The sequence below is a fragment of the Antedon bifida genome, chromosome 6 (assembly GCF_963402885.1).
Source record: "Antedon bifida chromosome 6, ecAntBifi1.1, whole genome shotgun sequence".
In the NCBI taxonomy this organism is placed as follows: Eukaryota; Metazoa; Echinodermata; class Crinoidea; order Comatulida; family Antedonidae; genus Antedon; species Antedon bifida.
The window spans coordinates 19108527-19128988 of record NC_136231.1 but is presented as its reverse complement, the minus strand read 5'-3'; the positions used below and the strand labels follow the sequence as shown (position 1 = coordinate 19128988).

Sequence of the window (20462 nt, the reverse complement as noted above, 5' to 3'; positions counted from 1 at the left end):
AATAATGGATTAGGGTTATACTACTGTTGATTATCGTTTGTGTGTGATTCCAAATTCCTTGCCATCCAAATTAGGATTTTAATTCGCTTTAGTTGTATTTTGTAATCATTTCTTACATTACTTCCTTATAATTTGTAACTTCGTTACAAATACTTGCAATACCAATTTTAATTAAATGTAAACATTTTAGACATTTATTTTGCATTTCCTCAAACGTCACAAAACAGAGAAAAAATGTGGAGTGTGTTCATCATTATCACAATCATGCTACGTAATGCACAAGGAAATAAGTATTTCACTTATACTTCCATGACCTAAGTGACCTTTAGGAACAGACCACTATAATAATTGTCGAATTTTGACTGATAATATTATAGAAAACCATATCTGATTGAAATCGGTGAATCTGTTGTTGTGAAGAAGCATCTTTACGGAAATAACAGCTTTCTGAACCCTAGAGATAAGTGACTTATGTTAGATAAAAACTGAAATCCAAAGATGATTTTGAACAAGTTTGGTTAAAATCGGGTAGTATTTTGGAAAATAGGTAAATTGTGATGTAAATACAAAAAATTGTTTTTTTCTTTTTAAAAAATAAAAAAATAAAGATAGATTTTATCATGGCTCAATATTGACTGAATGAGTAACAGGTCAATCTCTTGTTCATGCTAGTTTAATTATTGTGATATACAAACATAGTTAGGATTTTCGTTAGCCTTCCTTGTTTTTTATAAACAATTCTTACATTACTTCCTTATTATTTGTAAAGGCGTGCTAAATATTTGCAATATCAACATTCTAGACATTAATTTTTATTTTCCCGAAAAGTCATATGACAAAGAAAAATAAAATAATAATCACATGTTCTTTTAGAATAAATGAACAGGACAAATAATAGAGAAACAAACCTCGTGAATAGCACAACGTGGTGTCTTTGAAAGAGAACGAATAGGTTACGCTGTGTTTCTTGATCTTTTATATCGACTTGAGATTCAGGATTAAAATAAAAAAAAAATTCTTATTCATCGAACGCTCCAGATGTTCTAAGATACTGGAATTGGATTGCATTCTATAGAATGGTTACTATACTGGATACTGAAATGTTTTATTTGTTCATTATCATAATAAAAATAACAATATAAATTAAAATATTAGTACGATAAAAAACAGATAAAATTATAAACAACAATTATTATATAGAATACACACACATTATTGTACAAGTTTTAAAATCCGGTTACAATTTGGAAGTTACATTACGATAAAAATGTATAGAACATTTAAACAGTTTATAATTGATTAAAAATAAGTTGTTTAAAAAGTTTCTTTGTCTTAGTAATTACAATTTAGTATTTTATCGATGGGGGCGTGAATTAAAAATATGGCAAAAAGAAAAAATGTCAAAAGCATTCTTTTATCAAATTTGTTCCAGACGTTGAGAATATTGTTATTTTTTCTGAAAGTTGATGGTAAATTGCATTAAACATGTATCATTTTAATCAAACTTCGGAAAGTAAATAATGTGTTAAATTTCGTCTTTGAAGTGCTTTAAAGTATTACTCGTAGGCCTAATCTCAAATATACAAAAATAGTTATTTTATAAATAATTCTTTACATTTACTTCCTTTTGTAAAGGCGTGATCAATACCTGCAATACCAGTTTCAATTCAATGTAAACATTCTAGACTTTATTTTTTCTATCCCGAAAAGTAATATTACAAAGAAAAATGGAAATATTAGGTCACATGCTCTTTTAGAATAAATGAACCAAAAAAATTGCAGAAGAATTGATTAAAATCGGATAAGGTGTTTTGGTAAATTGTGAGGTAAAGACAAAAAATGTTTCTTTAAAAAAAAAATAAATAGAAGATAGATTTTATCCTGGTTCAATATTGACTGAACGAGTAACAGGTCAATATCTTGTTCATGCTAGTTTAACTGTTGTGATATACAAAGTTAACATTTTAGTATCATTTTAATCAGACTTCGGAAAGTAAATAAAGGCCTAATGTGTTAAATTTCGTCTTTAAAGTGCTTTAAAGTTTTACTCGTAGGCCTTATCTCGTAAAAAAAGTCATATAGGTCTAGTTTATACACGTTTCTTTTTATTGTTTGGCTGTTTCAATTTAAAAGAGAGGGTTTCACAGTACGTGGTTAATTAATGTTGAAAATGTGTGATATAGAAAAATAGTTATTTTATAAATAATTCTTTACATTTACTTCCTTTTGTAAAGGCGTATTCAATATCTGCAATACCATAAATTTCAAATTTCAATGTAAACATTCTAGACTTAAGACAAATAGAAATATTAGGTCACTGCTCTTTTAGAATAAATGAACCAAAAATTGCATAAGAATTGGCAGTACTTTTTAAATAATGTGTTAGGGTTATACTTCGTTAATTGTGTGAAACAAAATTCCTTCGCCATTAAAATTAGAAGTTTAATTCGCTTTAGTTGTATTCCAATAATTACATTACTTCCTTATAATTTGTAACTTCGTAACAAATATTTGCAATACCAATTTTAATTAAATGTAAACATTCTAGAAAAACAAATTTTTCATTTCCTCAAACGTCACAAAACAAAGAAAAATACTCCTATTTGTCAACCTGTTCTTTTAGATTGAAAAAATCGAAAATAATTATTTTATAAATAAGTCTTTACATTTACTTCCTTTTGTAAAGGCGTATTCAATATCTGCAATACCATAAATTTCAAATTTCAATCTAAACATTCTAGACGTTAATTTTTCTTTCCCGAAAAGTAATATTACAAAGAAAAATAGAAATATTAGGTCACTGCTCTTTTAGAATAAATGAACCAAAAAATGGCAGAAGAATTGGCAGTACTTTTTAAATAATGGGTTAGGGTTATACTTTGTTAATTGTCGTTAAAAAATTGTTAAAAATTTTTTCGCCATACAAATTAGGATTTTAATTCCCTTGTATTTTGTAATCAATTCTTACATTACTTCCTTATTATTTGTAACTTCGTAACAAATATTTGCAATACCGTTTTTAATTAAATGTAAACATTCTAGAAAACAAATTTTTCATTTCCTCAAACGTCACAATACAAAGAAAAATACTACTATTTGGTAACCTGTTGTTTTAGATTGAAAAAATCGGAAAGTTAAAAGAAAGTTAAAATATAAAAGCTTACATTACTTTTTTGTAATCTAGCAGCACCACATTTTAAAAAGGGCTTATTTCACAACGCTCTTGAGTGGGTTATCAATGTTTATTGAAAACACATTTCATAATAATTGAAACTTTAAACCGGATCGATTCATTAAATATGCTTAGCATTTGAGACATTATAATATCCAAATATTCCTTGAAAAATTTGTTTTGGCTCTTAGTGCTGCTTGTGGTCGTCTGGAAGACGAATACTTCCTGCAGACTTTGTAAGTGATGGTTTGTAGGATTTTCCTTGGTCATCGACGATTTATTCACAATAACACAATAATTTATTTATTTCCCCTTAATAATTCTGGTTTAAACATGTATATATGTTCCGAATATGAGCACTGTTTCTTTAATTTACAGTATGATTTATATATATATATATATATATATATATATATATACAATCGAGTTCGAACAATACCATGAAAGCCCCAGTGGTCTAATGGTTAGGACATCTGCATATCAAGCAGGCGGTCCGAGTTCGATTCTCGGTTGGGGCGACTTTTTCTCATTCTCACAGATTTCCTCATCTTTATCGTTTCAAATTAATTAATTAAATTTCAGTATATCACCGGGCGGTTTAGAATTAATGTTCTTTGCCTCTTGTGTATATATATATATATATATATATATATATATCATGTATCTCATATTTGAGCATAAATGGTCATAAGCGTCATTAGTTTTTTCTAACCAAAAAAGGGAAATACACAAAATCATTGATTATTTTTTTAATGGAATACTTTTTCCTTAGACAGTAAACCATCAATTACGATAGGCCTGCTTTTAAAATTTAAAAAATAGTCAATTCGACAATCTGACGATTTTTTTATTGCTTTTTATGATACTAAATAACATACTAAATGTTTATGTTATAAGACATTTTTTTGCTGTATGTTTTTATACATTACCTTATCTATAAATCTATTTGCTCAAATACAATTTGCTATTTAAGTGTTTTTAAATTCAAATGTTATGTATAATGTGAAAAAATAAATTAATTGAAACGAAATATATAAACAGTTTTGGATTTTTCATTAAAAAAATTATATAAAATGAAGGTAGTTGATGGAGGACTATTTTTGAAAACGATCATCATTATTGAGAAACAGTATCAGTAAAAATAGTAATGTAAGCCTACGTGTAATATTATGTATAATTCATTTAAACGTGTCAATTTTATTTAAAAATGAGATTAAGGTCTATTGTGGCCAAAATGTATATATTATTATGTTTATATTTAAACAATATACATTTTAATCTACAGCCGGGGCAGATCTAGAGTGGTAATAATTGGTTTGAGGAGATATTTAATGCATGTTTTATGTTCTGCACATACTGATACTTAACCCTGTCAAAAGTAAAAAATAATAATTATGAAATTTTAATTTGACCGTCACTGTGGATTAAAATGTTTTATATTCTAATTACAATATACTATTATTGTGTTTTTCCTTTAATCTTTTAAAGATTGAATTTTCTGTTTTGTTTTTGGATTTAGTACTTAATTAAAATTAAAATTTAATGTTAATTTGTTATTTTTAATATACAGTGTGATACTACAACGATGACGCTACTTCAACTGACATTTACACTTGTACTTCTGATCATATCCTACACATGTGCTCTGAACCCAAATGGGTAAGGCATGCATTACATTTAAAATCTGCTGTAGGCCTGATTCGTTTTTACATAATACAATTGTAGTTAGCATGTATTAAACATACAATTATTATAAATAAAATTAACATGATCACGACTGACTACTTTGATGCAAAGTTTAGTAGGGAGGTTATATCGGTATAAATGTATGTAATTATAAAATAATGTCAATATCTGTGTTGGCCAAATAAATGTTATAATTTGAATAGTTAATTACATGTGTAGTAGCAGTACTATCCAAGTGTGTTGATTAAATTCGTTGAGATAACCTAGTTGATTGAATAACCAGGTTTGTTGACGAACCTAGTGTATTAACTAACCAATTGAGTTTCTGTGATGATTGCTTATGTATGTTCTATATGATACAGACAAAATGTATGTACATCACTACGAAGTTCCTCGAAAGTCTACACAACTGAAGTAAGCTACTCGACAAGCTATACAACAGCGTGTGGATTATTTTGGCTTGATCGATGTACAAAGTATCGGTAAGTTCCTAATTTAGTTTTGTCGTTCAACTGACTGACAATGTTATTGATAATATCATAGACCTACTTCTTATTTTGGTAGGATAGGATAGAAAGATGCTTTTTTCATTCGTGCTCCTGTGAATTCTGGGAGCTTCAAAGTTCCTCTTATTCCTTTTTTATTTTTGGATTTTTTATGGATCATTTTTTTGTTGTAAAGCGCTTAAAGACATTGTATAAGACGCTATATAAGACTATCATTATTATCAATAATACACAGTTCGCACAAACGGTATGCCCAAAGATCATCTTGTTCGAACGTCTGTATACACGATTTATATTTTGGAGTTCCCGTGCAGCCTTACACTTTACCCATTCGATTCTATAGGCCTATTGGGAATCATTTAAGAATTTATTATTCGTTCAACCTGGCTTACATGGAATTTAGGCACCATCATTTAATAATCCAGAAGTAGCCTAAATTGAAAACGAATATCCAACAAAAGGATGTGACGTTATACAGATGCACAGGTTTTCTGAATAACCAAAAGTAGGCTTCATTGCTAATAAAGAAAATATAACCAACTGTAATAATTATGCTTAGTCTATTTTTGTAGCAAAAGATATAGAACTGGTTATGTCAGGAGGACAACTTATAGTACAGTTTACGTTTGCTGTTCTGGCTGGACAGCGCCACCTGGAGGAAATGAATGCACAGAAGGTAAGAGCATTGTTGGTATTTTTGTGACGTACACATGTTCATAAATTGAGGAGTTATTGGTTATAGTTAAACCAAGGAAGAGTGAAACTAAAATCCTTGAACGGTTTGTAAATTCACGATTCCCCGGTCAAACCAATTCATCCGTGGTATCATGGTAATAATGTAAAAGCAGACATTGGTAATTTACTACTTCCAAATTTAGTAGCGATTTTTTTTTCTTCGTAGGTAGGCACAGAATCAAACGTAGCTTACAAAACCCTTAAAGATGTATTGTTCCTTTGACTAATTCCAAAAAAGTAAAAAATAAAAGATTTCGAAAAAATATGGGTCATTTTGAAGTATCATCATAGTTAGTAACTATCACCAAAAATGTGTCGAAAAAAAATCATTTAACTGAAATACAGACGTTTTTTTGTTAACAAAATGTAATCAAACTAATTTGCCCGTTAATTACGTAAAATTGTTGTTTTTTGCTCGGATTTTCGACTTAAGGTGAATAACATTATTATTACTTTGATATGGCCAATTTAAATTTAGAATATTTTGACCTTCATTTTTTGTGTTTCAAGGGACAATACATCTTTAACATGATCTCTTCCACTCAATATAAACAAAATTTATTCTGCATTCATTAAACTCTAACCAGGGTAATAAACAACATGCAAATCCACTTCGCTTTATGATTCAGAATTGTATTTAATTGCTACAGTAGCCCAAAAAATGTTTCATTTCCTTCTCGATGTTCTCAGACTTATTTTTTCCAGAATATCAATGTTTATGTTTATATCGTAATACAACACTCGAATACGAATCTCTAGTTTTCTCTACTCTCTTCCTGGCCTGGCACGTTTTGCGATTTCAAACACGACGATATGTGAGGACTATGATACTAAACATGTTAAAAATAATGAATGATGATAATGATGATGATAATGAATTAATTGTTATGTTAATTTTGTTAAAAACATTTTATTGCAGCAAGCTGTACTCCATGCGTACACGGAGAGTGTATAGCCCCCAACAATTGTGTATGTGAGCAACAATACCACGGCCCAGGATGCGAAAACGGTAAACATCATTTAAATCAAAATATGACTGACTGGCGAAACAGCCGAACCGACAAACTGACTTACTGAACGATCTCCTCCTCAATAACCCACTTTAGGCCTATGCATATCTCCAACCAACTCAGTAAACCATTCCCCCGCCCACAACACAATCGTTTTCTCACTTTTCTACTTCAGCATGCAGTACAAATATCAATTATTGTGAAATAGTGGATTGTACATCACATACAAATTCCGTATGCACTAAGTGTCTTTTCCACATCAGCGATACTATAAAGGCATATGATTTAGTTGGAGGCCAATGCAATAGTAAGTTGTACTAAAATTATTATATTTTCCAAGATCATATTTGTTAGCAACAATCAGTTGTATACATACGTATTGGTGCATGATGGTATTTCAGAGGAGTAAGTAGCAACATTATATTTTGCTAGGATCAGGTTATTTTATTTCATAATCTAATTTGTTCAAACAAGTAAATAATGTTTATCAAAATGTACAGTTATGAGAAGAAGTTTTATCCCATTTTATGGTGAATGTATGTTTCGCTTCTGTAATGTCCCCCGGCAAACCTAGAGTACAATTGATAGTGCGGCACCGGTACCCGCACTGTAATCAATAGAAATCTCCATGGATGTAAAAGGTTTTAAATTATAAATGTTCAAATGAATTTTCTGTGGGAGGGGACACTTTCTAACCAACAGTAGAACAAGAAACGTAGAGTCGTCAATATTTTGTTGCTGCTAATAATGATATATGTATGTTTAAATTCCTGGATTTCTACCAGAAGACAATTTACTCTGTAAATTTAATAAATAATCAACTAATGAATATAAATTATCTAGAAGGTAGAGTTCTAATTACAAGTATGATCGAGATAAAACTCCAAAAATGGAAATGAGATATGTTTCAATCACAGAAATTTGCTCGTGGCGGCCTGACAGTTTTTCTTGCTACCCCGGTAGATGCACAGGTCTGACATGTACATGTGATGATGATTTTAACCAACATTTCAACTGCATGACTAGTGAGTAACAATTAAAGCTTTTTTCTCCAATATAATATGCGTTTGATTTTAATACAAAAAGAACTTGAACATTCAGGATCTGTAAACAATACTTTATAGTGTACTGTATTAATGTTGATGAAAATGTTTTCTGTAGTTCACGCAGCACCAACAGTATCTCATTGCTCAGTAACGCTTCAAAAAGACTCCGGGACAAGGGCTGCTACATCTGATATTTCATGCGAGTCATCTCCTTTCTACGTATCTTTACAAGGCAGTGGTTTATCGGTGAATTGGCAAACACGTTACCTAGGCCCTACAGCGGCTGAATACCCAATTCCATATTACGTCAATGAGTTTAAAGTAGGTGTAGTTGAGGCGAGTGTCGATTGGCAAATTTTCAGAGGTATATTTATTCATTGCTTTATTAATTTCAACTAATCCTTCCAACAAACCCATGAAAGTGGGCAAGTTCGTGTTTATCAATTTAGATTTATTGGTTAAGGACCCAAATGGAAATAGGTTTTATATTATTTAAAACTTTTTTTTGATATCCTGGTTCAATTAGTTTCGTTTTACTGTCCCATTGCTTGTGTGTCATTATATTCATGTTTTGAACCAAATTAATCAAATTTAAAAATCTTGTGATATTACGTCAACGATGATAGAAGGTGAAGGTTTTTACTATATCACAATTAACGAACTGGTCTTCTTCTCTCCTTAATTTAAATTAATTTAATATGTGATTTATTGAATTTTAAACGAATGATATCAAGTGAAGAATAATAAACAGTTAAGATATACATTTACAAGCAATATTAGCTTCTTTATGTTATTCGTGTTTATTCATATTAGAGGGCACTATAAATGTAAATGGCACAATTGACTGTAGTTTAAACCATGACAAGGACGACCCAAATCTTGCAACTCACTCCTGTCAACAATATGGATCATTGTATCAAGATCTTCAACACGATGACAGGTACCTACAATTGTATTGTGCTTAATTTTGAGATAGGCGAGCACAATGCCAAAAAAACCGTCTAGCCTTCTCAGAATGTATGCGAAACGTAGATTTCATAATCGAACTATGGCTAGATAATTTAATTGGATAATCCATAACATCTTTTCATTTATTTTCATTTCTCTATAATTTCTTTAAATTTCATTTGTTTATTAATTTCACCATAATTTGGATTTATGTCCGGGTGATGTGTATTTTTTTCTGGACAATTATTGCTGCTTGGATTTAGTAGAGTTAAATTGAAGATAAATATGAAGGGTTTTAGATGGTATTTTCGCTAAATTTGTCTCTCCGATCTTGTTTACACGATATTTTATTTAATTTTAGACTATCTTTAACATTATCCTCAACAAATGGAGGATTTCTTCGGCTTATCAATTATGACTTTCAAAATTCCGGTACAGTTGATGAACCCGTATATTACTCTGGACAAACTGTACAAAAAACCTTGGACATAGTTGTGGATCTCGAACCACCGACGCATTGTTCGCTGACTCCAGAGGCTGTTACGTGTTCTGGGCATCCGTTAAACATTGGTGAACCATACACCAAACAGGTATTTGTTTACGTAATCTGTACGTAAAATAGTAAGATTCAAAAAATGTATTTATTTATATATATTAGAAGACATAGCTTATCGTAACAAAATCAAATAAAAAATAAAATTTTAAATTTCTGGTAACATATTTTTTATTATTTCTCCAGGTTGAACTGGAGATTAAGTGGTCAACATGGTTTGACAATACCTCCGGATTGAAACCAAATACATATGAGTCCAGAGTTTGTAAAATGCTGATTACAAATGACGTGTTTGATTATCCAGATGCTAACAAGTGTATCGATCTTGTTTCTACACAAAGTGGAGATGATTACGAAGCGGAATTTCAGCCAAATGCTCAAGGTAACGTTTGTAGTCGATAGCGTGATTTAAAAATCTCAATTTTGAAGCCATTTTAGTGATCTAAAGTATGAAATCAAAAGAAGTATTTATTAACAACTGCTAAATGGCTTGATTATACTTATAGGTGTATATTGTGCTATACTTCTCGTTGATGATATTGCTGGAAACAGACGTTATGCCAGACGTTGCTTTATTTTTGATGATCAAAGTGAAATATCCATTGTAGAAGAAGACCCTATGCAAGTCAGTGTTGACGGAGAGTCGTTAAATCTGGAGACAGACGCCTGGACAACTGGCGACAAAAATGTAATGTGTTGTGTACAACAATTGTATTGTATTTATTAGACGATGATAACGCTGTGATAAATAATAATAATGATTTTTAAACTACAATATCAAACTTTATGTGACAAAATAATGTGATGTGACCATATATGGACACGATGACATCATCATATCACTTCCATATTTGGGGATATCACTACCATATTTGAGCACATCAAACTTTTTTGATAGTGTAGACAGAGCTTTACTTAATATTACTGATTAGACCCAATATATATGATGACGATGATGACAAATACAGTAAAGGTAATTGTGATCAATAAGATTTAAAGAAGTTTTGACATTTTGACCTAAACCGTTGATAATTTGCTGATTTCGAATCTGCGTCCTTCCAACTAAAATGATTGACTACTTATATATTGTATTATGAATTTATTTAATTACTTTTCGTTACCAGGTCCATGTGTCATGGGACGGCCATTTCGTCAATCAGATGCACATCGATCAGAAGCTACTGTACGCCATTAAAGCTGATAATGACATCGTACACACAGATTATGATACCGAAGCATTTCCTGCAGGGCGTCCCATAACGGCCATTGATAATCGAAATGGAATCGTTAAGTTCGAAGTTGGTGTTTCTAAAGACCAGAATGGGGGAGCGACCTTTCCCTTATTTGAACCAATTTGGAAGAATTTAACAAATGATCTGGTGCGTGTATCCGAAAAAGTAGAGTAGATAGAATCATAATAACATAACAATGTAACATAACATAGCATAATATGAGATTTGTAAAGCGCACGTATCCACTAAAATGCTCAAGGCGCTGGACTAGATGTAACAGTAACATGCTTCTCGTCGCCTAAGGATCTCGTCATTTCCTACAGCAACCACCTACGACGCTCTCTCTTCTCCATGTTAATCGTTCATCCATTTGGTAACTTTACAATAATTTGAAATCAAAATGTTCCTTCAATTCGTTACTATTAATTCGGTACCTTTATCTGATTAGCAAATAGCAATGATTTCATTATCAATACAGGATCAAATTTATACGGAGTCACTGGAAAATGCTGATGAGGCCGATACATTTGGGTTTTGGGTTCGTGCAACAGACGTAATGGGCAATACAAAGAGTGATTATATAAAAGTCCACATTGATTCAACATCACCGATATTCGCCGATGAATTTCAAACAAATGGAGACGGGTAAATAGACCTTTTTTCTTCTATATTCAGCATCATTTTTCTTCTGCAACCTTTTATCATGCTCCTCATTATCGTCCCTGCACCCTATTCGTCTTTGTCTCCTTCTTCAATCTTTCCTCTTTCTTCCAATTCTCTTATTTAAACTTTTTTGACTCATTTAATATTGCATTTGACTTATTTAATACTTTCAATTTCCTTCAGATTTTCACAAACTTGCATAATATTGTAATTTCATATTGTATGCAGCACAATCATGTGGGTCATCTTCTTTATTCTCTCATTTAATTCTCTTCATTGCTCTTCAAAACTATATTACCGTATATATATTTATTTAATACAGTGTGTATCATGTGACTGCATACGATCGAGAAAGTGGAATAATAAACGTTCATTGGCAGATTATATCAAATGATTTAGCTGGAATTGTATTGTCAGAAGGTGACACGTCAGACACGTTTAGATTTGTAAGTAAAAAAATAACTTTCTTATAAAAAATATAAATGCAGTTGTAAAAATCAGAAACCGTTTAAAGTACACCGAGGTAATCATGTGGTGACGTTTGTGATGACGTTTGTGACGACGATGAGAACAACAATTGTAATAGTGTTGTTATTGTTATTTGTTACTGAAGACTTACTTCGTTTACACTTTCAGGAAGGTGATTCTTGTGCGCCCACCAACTGTTACTGTATACTTAGTAATAAGTATTGCTATAAGCTACAACTGGATGTAAATCCAACCATTGAGAAGAATGCTCAAGAAAAGTACACGTCAGTACTGTTACGTGTAACCATAACAAACAATGCATTACTCGAGACTTCACAGGAAATGCAAGTAAGTTATTCATTCATTTCCTTTATTTCGGATAGCACATCCATATCAAAACACATAAAACAAAAAGAGAAAAATCAAAACAACAGAGGAAATTAACAATAGCATCTTCCACAAAAACAACCTAAAATATCCTAAAATATCAATTTGCACCAACGCAGATGCAGGTTGGATTGTGGAAGTACATTAACTATGGTTTTAATTAGCCTATTACAACTGTCATGAATTCTGTTCTTAATACTATGAATGGAGTTCCTCCAATATTCATAAAATGGGGGAACGTTATTCGTAACAAACATCATGCTTGCGCTATTATAACTATTATAACTAAAACATTGTTGCAACATTACCTCAATCAGTAGAGAAAACTATAATTATTTTCAGTATAAATAACTTACAAATTATTACAGTCGTGCATTAATTTTAACTACAAAAGCGAAAACAAAACCCTGAAAAACAAACTTTGTGATTTTATTATTTTAGATTTCCACGTCAACTATTTTTCTGGAATCAACAGTAAGTATAGTGCTTTGTTATTAGTAGGCTACATTATATTTCTACTTACGTAACAGTGAGTTGCGTGTTCAGTGGTTAGGACATACTTTACCAGACCGGTTCAATTCCAGAACTACCTTCCAAGTCCACTAGAATAGTAAATGAAAAGTACAGCAGAGGATAAGGGGTAGCGTGAAAAGCTTGAACTGCCGATGATATTATGATAACTTATCAGCTAAGTCCCGTACGTTCAAACACTCACCTTTACATCTACGCTTTGAGGTGTACGTTGACGGAATATCATCACAGTGGCAATAATCAACATTAGAAGAATTACTGGTGATACTAATAATAAATTGTTTTTGTATATAGGGTGAAGATGGAGAAGATAATGAAGAAGGGGGATCAGGCGTTGGACTCATTGTTGGAATTGTGATCGGTGCACTGGTGTTGTTTATTATCGGCTTTGTGTTGATTCTACTAAAAAGGCGACAAAAAGTAAGAAACAATATCATTTATGTATCCTTCCAGTTAATGTTTGATGTTGTTTGTACTACAGTACTATTAAGTAACGAATTTAATATAAGAATAATAATAAATTGTGTTATTATTTTACATGATGTAGCATACGTTACTAATTAAAAAAAACAATAGCAGAAGATAACTCAGATTATCACAAACATTATTTTATAATAGAAATGGAAAAACACAATTTAAAAAATAATTTTGCACCGAACGCCCAGAACGCAATATTGATATTGTAACAAGTCAAACTTTATTTATATAAATTATATGTATATATATATATTTGAAACAATAATTACGATACACCTTTTTAACGTTTTTATTTGTTCTTTATATTTCAGTCGGAAAACAATGATAGTGGACCTACTGAGATTGGTCATCAAAATCCAACGTTTATGAATGTAAAATAATTACTACAGTGATAATTTTAATAATAAAAACAAACTTCGATACCTTAATCTTTTACAGCTACGTAATACTGGATACATTACTTGCCAAAACAAATTTATAATATTATTAATGAACAGAATATAGAATATTTATTATTTTTTGTTGTTATTAAGAACGTATTTCTTTTAGGACCCTACGTACAATTCATATGTGGCTACCACTACTTCGCCTCCTCCTGCGTATACTCCATGTTCCAATACAGAAGATCAGCCAATTACCAAAAAGTCAATGATAGAAGATGAATATGCTTCACCAATGAATGGGGAATAGCAAATGACGTAATATTAAAACTCTGTGATGCAGTTTTCCTGCTTTATTGGAGTATAATGATCCAGATCCAGATCAAGAAAACATAAACAAATTAATAACATTTAAAAAACAGGGATAAATACAGATAATAAAATTACAAAATGAATACACGTGAAATGGAGTAAACAAATAAAAAACAGACAATAGTTTTAAAATAGTAAAATGTTTATACAAAGTTTAAAGAGTATCAAAAGACTTTAAATATGGAATATAATAAACAATAAGATAAATTAGATTTGTCATTGGGTGTCGTCGGTCGAATAATTTTACTAATTCGTATTCAGTAAAAACTGTTGTATGCGCATTACTATATTAGGATATGTGATTAATTTACACAATGAATCCTTTATTTGAAATAAGTTCAATATAGCAATCATTATGCAAATGAATTATAAATTCTATAATAAATCATTAAATGCTTTTATTTAGACAACACTACATGGTAATACATTAATGTGTGTATACTTAAGATCGATGTTTGCAATTAATTAACTTAGATAGTAACGTTAGTGTATAGAGTAACGTATATAGAGAAGCAAATAACCATTACTGTTAGTGGAACAGTATTTATAAATTCTATAATAAATCATTAAATGCTTTTATTTAGACAACACTACATGGTAATACATTAATGTGTGTATACTTAAGATCGATGTTCGCAATTAATTAACTTAGATAGTAACGTTAGTGTATAGAGTAACGTATATAGAGAAGCAAATAACCATTACTGTTAGTGGAACAGTATTGTCTTGAACTTATTCTGCTGATTTATTATGCAGATGAAAGCAGTGTACAAGTTATTGTAGATTATTTTGGTTAAACAGATAATTTAAACAGTTTCCATTTTTATCTACTGTTAATATCATACTACGTGATCGTCATTTTAACGAATATCTTACTAATGGGTTTAATTGTTATTAATTTAATTTGACGGAAAATGTGTCTTAATTGTATTAAGAATTACATTGAAATAATAATTTTATAATAAGGAATAATATAATTATGAACTTAGGTTATGCTACTCAGATATGATAGATTTTAAATTTCGATTTTTATATTTTGTTTTCTTTCTTTTAATGGCCATTCTTCAACAATCTTTGGAGTATCAGCTTGTTAGCCCACTCAGTAAAGCTCTAATTCTTCTACAATACGTTGATAATACATTGTTTTATAATTATAAATGTGGCGATGTTGCCACAGGCGTGGAGATAATTCAGTGTTTTATGAACGAATTTGGACAAAAGGCATAATTACGCATGCGCAAGTAACGAGCGAAAACTGAATAAATAGACACGGTGGTACTTTACAAAGAGCACAAATTGTTTCCATAGACACTATGGAAGTTTCACCGTGTATCTAAGTTCTGCTTAATGTGCTCGTGTACTTTATTCACTCTTTTTACATTAACTCTAAAACAATGTTATTGAGTTGTTAACTACAGTAGAACCCCTATTAAGGGGAAATCTTTAGGACCCAACACATTGTCCCTTAATAATAATAATAGGACACCACCTGAATCAGGGCTACCCTATTCAGGAAATTACCAAAAACCGACATTTTTCCCCTTTAACACCAAAATGAACACTAATTGATCTAGACTCAAGAGATTGAAAATTTAGCAGCCAACGTTTCACCAATTAAAACTGTCAAGCCAGAGAAAGTATCATAATTATTATGATATCCATTTTTGTATGAATAGCGACATAAGTGAATAATTATTATTTGGTCTTTCTTTGTTGTTTTTGTGATGAAAATCCCTTAATAGGGTTGAATCAACCATTTAGCGTCCTCTTAATGGTTGTCCCCTGAGCAGAGGTTGGCCGTGGTGTTAAAACGTATGTTGCATTTCGTTTCGCTGTAAAGTGTTCACTTAATAGGGTTTTCCCAAAGTAGGGCTTCTACTGTAGTTTAAAATAACATTGAGTTTGTATAACTGATTACAAAATAAATTTTTCACAGAAAGAAACGTTTTGTTTTGTCTTTTTCTTCATTTTAGTGTTACAGAATACCATTTGATGATGTACAGTATAGTGTTTATACGTACGTATTTGTAGAAAAAGATAATTACAATTATGATAGGCCTGCATATGCAATTTCTTTTTGTCTCGGACTTTGAGTACAGTATACACCCTCATCATTCAACTATATTGTGTGGGAGTGTTGGTTACGTCAGCATGGATGGATTTATAAGAAATTGGTCAGATGTGACGTCTATTGTACTTCTAGGTCACGAGAATGGCTTTCATATTGTTGCGATGGTTTATAGTTCCGAGCCCTAGAAGAGTGCAATTTACGTCAGAGTAGGACAAAACATCTGACAAAACTTATTTCTCTATGAACAAACTAAATCCATGACGCAAAGCTACTTCGCAGTATTACTACTTTGTAGTACTTATATACAATAAGCAAGAAAATAAATAATAACATGAACATACTACTTCCAAGTCTAGCACTTTCCGTTGAATGTGAATGGAGAGGAAAAATTGTATTGGTTTTTAAAATGTATGGCATCGGAGCTCTTGCTTTTATGATCTATGATTCTGCGTGAGAATTGAATGTGAATCAGCATGCATTCTCATGGTTAAAAAGCCAGTAGGTGAATCTATTTCTGATAATATTACAAGAGATGCTAGGTTTATCATGATAAACGCAATTAACCCTAGTGCTGTAACCTTTAACAACAACAACATTTCGATCCCGAAAAGAATCCGGATCTAACTAAGCTAGGTTTTGGGATTGGCCATACAAATATAAAGCAGTCAATGATGCAAGACACTATCTGTTGTTTAATTTTAGTAGTATTGTCAACAGATTATTGTCTTGCTTTGTTATGAGCGAGCTGGCTCCAATTCCACTATAATAATATAAAACTACGATAGTTTTACTTCACTTTACACAAGAAATCCATGACGTTTACTAGCCTGCCTACTAAGCTAAAAGTAAGTCTTTTTTTTGTATAAGTATTTTGCACAACCATTTCTTTTTTTTCGTTTTGTTTTTTATTACGTGGGCCATGTTGGCCCAACTACAGAATAAAAGTAAATTAAAAGTAGTTAGAAGTAATCCTATTCAATCATTATCTTAATGTAGCAGCAAAATAATTTTAAAAAATAGAGTTAACTGAAATTACCAAAAGTTATTTGGAATGCATTAATTTTTTAGAAATAATTAGGAGAAAAACGTTTTTAAATATCTGTCTAAGTTATTTGTAATATAGAACGTAGATAATGTGAAGTTGTTTTCAATTGTATTTGCATTACAAATTCCTTTAAATTATTTTTGTCTATCTTCTCTTTTCATTTTCTCTATTTAGAAATCATAAACTTATCTTAGTTGTAATTTGTTAGAATTCTCTAATATAGAAACATTCTAAAACGTTTGAGTCTTGGAAAACATTTTCAATTATTGCTTTTCAATGTCCTTTAAACTTAATTTTATTTCTCTTTTAATACTTGTTGTTATGCGATCTAAACATTATTTTACAGAATGGGATTATATTACCTGGTTTGTGTAGTAATTATCAGTGTACTGTATGTTGATGGAGCTTTGGATCCGAATGGGTTAGTAGCTATTTAAGTGTATGATGCCTATATTATAATAAAAGAACTCAATGTTTGTCTTTACCCGGCCAAGTCTGGAAATACTCTACGTTCATAATACTCATTATTCAGAAAGACATTGTTTAGATGCAACGGTACTATATTGGCTTGTAGCTGCGCTGCGGTGGTATTGGCGTCCCATAGAAAATGTTGGCAGCCTTTCCAGTCGGCGGCCGTTTCTGTGTCACATACCGTTTACACTACCAAACCTTGGTTTGCAGCAAACTCTCTGAGTTGGTTACGAAAGATTTTCAAACGTCTGCTTGTTGTAAACTAGTCGACATACTTCTGAAAACATCTATGCAGATAGCCACACTAGCAAACTTCGATTTCCAAATTAGAAAGAAAGAAACTATGAGATTGTAATACAAATTATAAAGTTTTATAGGCCTAGTGTTGACTGGTCTATAAACCGTTTTATAAATACCGTACTTATTGCTTTAAAAAATCCTCATGTTGTCAACGCCTTATCTAGTGTAAATAATTTCTCAACTCTAAATGGAGTATTTTAACTAATTAGATTTGTCACCTGTTTGAATTCCCTTTCCTTTGTAACAAAAGTATTTAAATATAAACAAAAGAAATTGCCCATTGCGGATCCAGGATTGTGAAGTTGAGTGTGGAGAGGAATGCAAGGCCTAAAGTTGTATGTACCTGTACAGTGATTGAACTTTGGATACTCTACTCCACTGAAAACAATGCTGTTATTCTAACTCTAATTATATATTTCTTTCGATTGTGTTTACATTCCAAATATGGCCCTACACTGAATCAACGTACATTGATTTTTTTTTTGGCGTAAATATAAGGATGAACGTATGCCGTGTTACAGTAGCTGGAACTCAAACGTACAGCGGCGCACAGTCATACATTTCAAGTTACTCGACATACACTGGCTGTGGTATTATGAATTGGAGCCGATGCAAAGTAACACGTTACCGGTAAGAAGTATCGTACTGAACATTACATGACATATTTCAATTTTCCATATTACCATTGCATAATCGTTAAGAACGTACAGTATGTTTCTTTGATACAGGAACAGAAATCAAGTGTATTAGCCTATTTAGTACTCCTGGTGTAGACGGTAGAGAAATGTGGTCACTCATTAGGCCTAAAAATCACACCAATGTATAGAAATCTGATAATTTGTGGTGTGATGAAATTAATAGGCTTACATATTGGCAATGCAAACCTTAAAACCATTACATTTTTAATTTTTATTTTCAGTCAAGCATACCGCACGGTAACTCAGTATAGAACAGTCTACAGCGCTTCATACCAATGCTGTGATGGGTATTCATCACATCCTGGTAGTACCGATTGTAACAAGCGTAAGTTATAGGGTTCAAACCTATTATCATTATGGACGGCCATTAGGGCCATAATAGTCAATTTATAAAAAGAACAATGTCAAACAAAAAACGAATACTGGGGATGTGAAAGCGTATAAGTTATAATTGTTTTGTAAAACGATTATAGTTTTTCAATGTACTTTCTAATAAGTTATTTATATAGTATTTTGTATCTGTTGCAGCAATCTGTAAGCCACAGTGCATACATGGACGCTGTACAGGTCCCAACGAGTGTGTCTGTTCACCGGGATACCAAGGCCCATTGTGTGGACAACGTAAATATATATTTTTAAATGTCAACTTTATTTAGAGAGAATAACCCTTCCAACCTGCATATCCAATGACTTATATACGATATATAAATTATAATTCACTAAATACAACTACAGTACTTCTACATAAAATATAAAACATTTTTAATGCCGTACTAAATTGATTGCATGACAACATTTCATTTTTTATAAGCTATTATTGAAACTGATTGAAGAAACCCGAACAAAATGTCCGATTCCCATTGCTGTACAGTATCTCTATTTAAAAAGGTATTCTATTGAATTCACAGGGCATGTGTGAATTAACATTTTAACATAATTTGATCGTTTATATTAATTAATTGAATGATTAACTTTATTTCAGAAATAACATCTCTACATTACAAAACAAATAAACAGATATAGAGAGCACATTATAATGACATTATTTAGCAGACTGAATACATTTTTTTTTTATATTTTATAGGAAGAGAACCATGAACAAGAGCACCGACAAATATCAACACTGCCGAATTGCTTAAATGAATTCAGTTTGTTTTGTTGTAATCAAACTATAACAAAATTGTGAATATGCCTTACTAATTTTATAGGAGTATTATGTATGTATTTATTACGTTTTAATGACAACAAGTCGGCTGTTTATTACTATGCTCGTTTCACTGTATACTTAAAATGATTAAGTTCTGCTTATTGTGCTCATGTACTTCATTCAATAACCTTTTTTTTACAATAAACTTGGAACAATGTTATTAATTACTATTTTGTTGTTTAAAACATAGCAGTTTGTACTGTAATTTGTCACAAAGAAACGTCTTGTGTCTTTTTCTTTATTTTAGTGCCTTACAGTAGGCCTACACTTATCTGATAGTGTATACGTACGTATTATAGTAGAAAAAGATCATCATAACTTCCTATAGGAAAGTTATAATAGGCCTGCGTACGCAATATCTTTGTTGCCTTTCTGTAGTCGATACCTTTTCTTCAAATGCCATCGATTGGATTTCTAAATGATGTTTCTGTTTTTCTGATAGGTTTTGTGGTTCTATTGATGTTTTTTTCGGAGTCACCCGAGTTTCCACGATATTTATTCGCT

The 20462-nt window shown here is 31.2% G+C and overlaps 3 protein-coding genes and 1 non-coding gene across 6 annotated transcripts in view; 3 read left to right on the top strand and 1 right to left on the bottom strand.

Moving 5' to 3' along the window:
- LOC144844452 (carboxypeptidase E-like) overlaps window positions 1–20462 on the bottom strand; it is a 231843-nt gene that overhangs the window by 31225 nt on the left and 180156 nt on the right. The window lies entirely within an intron of this gene.
- Trnad-auc (transfer RNA aspartic acid (anticodon AUC)) lies at window positions 3619–3690 on the top strand. Its single transcript has one exon. It is a non-coding gene; the product is annotated as a tRNA-Asp (tRNA).
- Window positions 4680–15324, top strand: LOC144845222 (uncharacterized). The gene is made up of 19 exons (XM_078702405.1): window positions 4680–4831; window positions 5221–5340; window positions 5937–6040; window positions 7019–7108; window positions 7285–7416; window positions 8027–8134; window positions 8271–8519; window positions 8969–9095; window positions 9465–9693; window positions 9843–10038; window positions 10163–10344; window positions 10781–11035; window positions 11367–11533; window positions 11874–11997; window positions 12188–12367; window positions 12848–12880; window positions 13232–13357; window positions 13726–13785; window positions 13964–15324. The coding sequence occupies exons 1-19, from the start codon at window positions 4758–4760 to the stop codon at window positions 14102–14104; spliced, it is 2697 nt and encodes an 898-aa protein (XP_078558531.1). The 5' UTR covers window positions 4680–4757; the 3' UTR covers window positions 14105–15324.
- Window positions 17022–20128, top strand: LOC144844933 (multiple epidermal growth factor-like domains protein 10). 3 transcript variants are annotated; one of them, XR_013612483.1, is made up of 7 exons: window positions 17022–17082; window positions 17629–17703; window positions 18552–18683; window positions 18973–19076; window positions 19280–19372; window positions 19563–19639; window positions 19836–20128. XR_013612483.1 is itself a non-coding variant. In XM_078702046.1 (5 exons), the coding sequence occupies exons 1-5, from the start codon at window positions 17890–17892 to the stop codon at window positions 19847–19849; spliced, it is 558 nt and encodes a 185-aa protein (XP_078558172.1). In that variant the 5' UTR covers window positions 17875–17889; the 3' UTR covers window positions 19850–20128. The 3 variants fall into 3 exon arrangements, 1 of the variants encoding a protein (XP_078558172.1); XR_013612482.1 differs by lacking the exons at window positions 17022–17082; window positions 17629–17703 and adding an exon at window positions 17863–18104; XM_078702046.1 differs by lacking the exons at window positions 17022–17082; window positions 17629–17703; window positions 19563–19639 and adding an exon at window positions 17875–18104.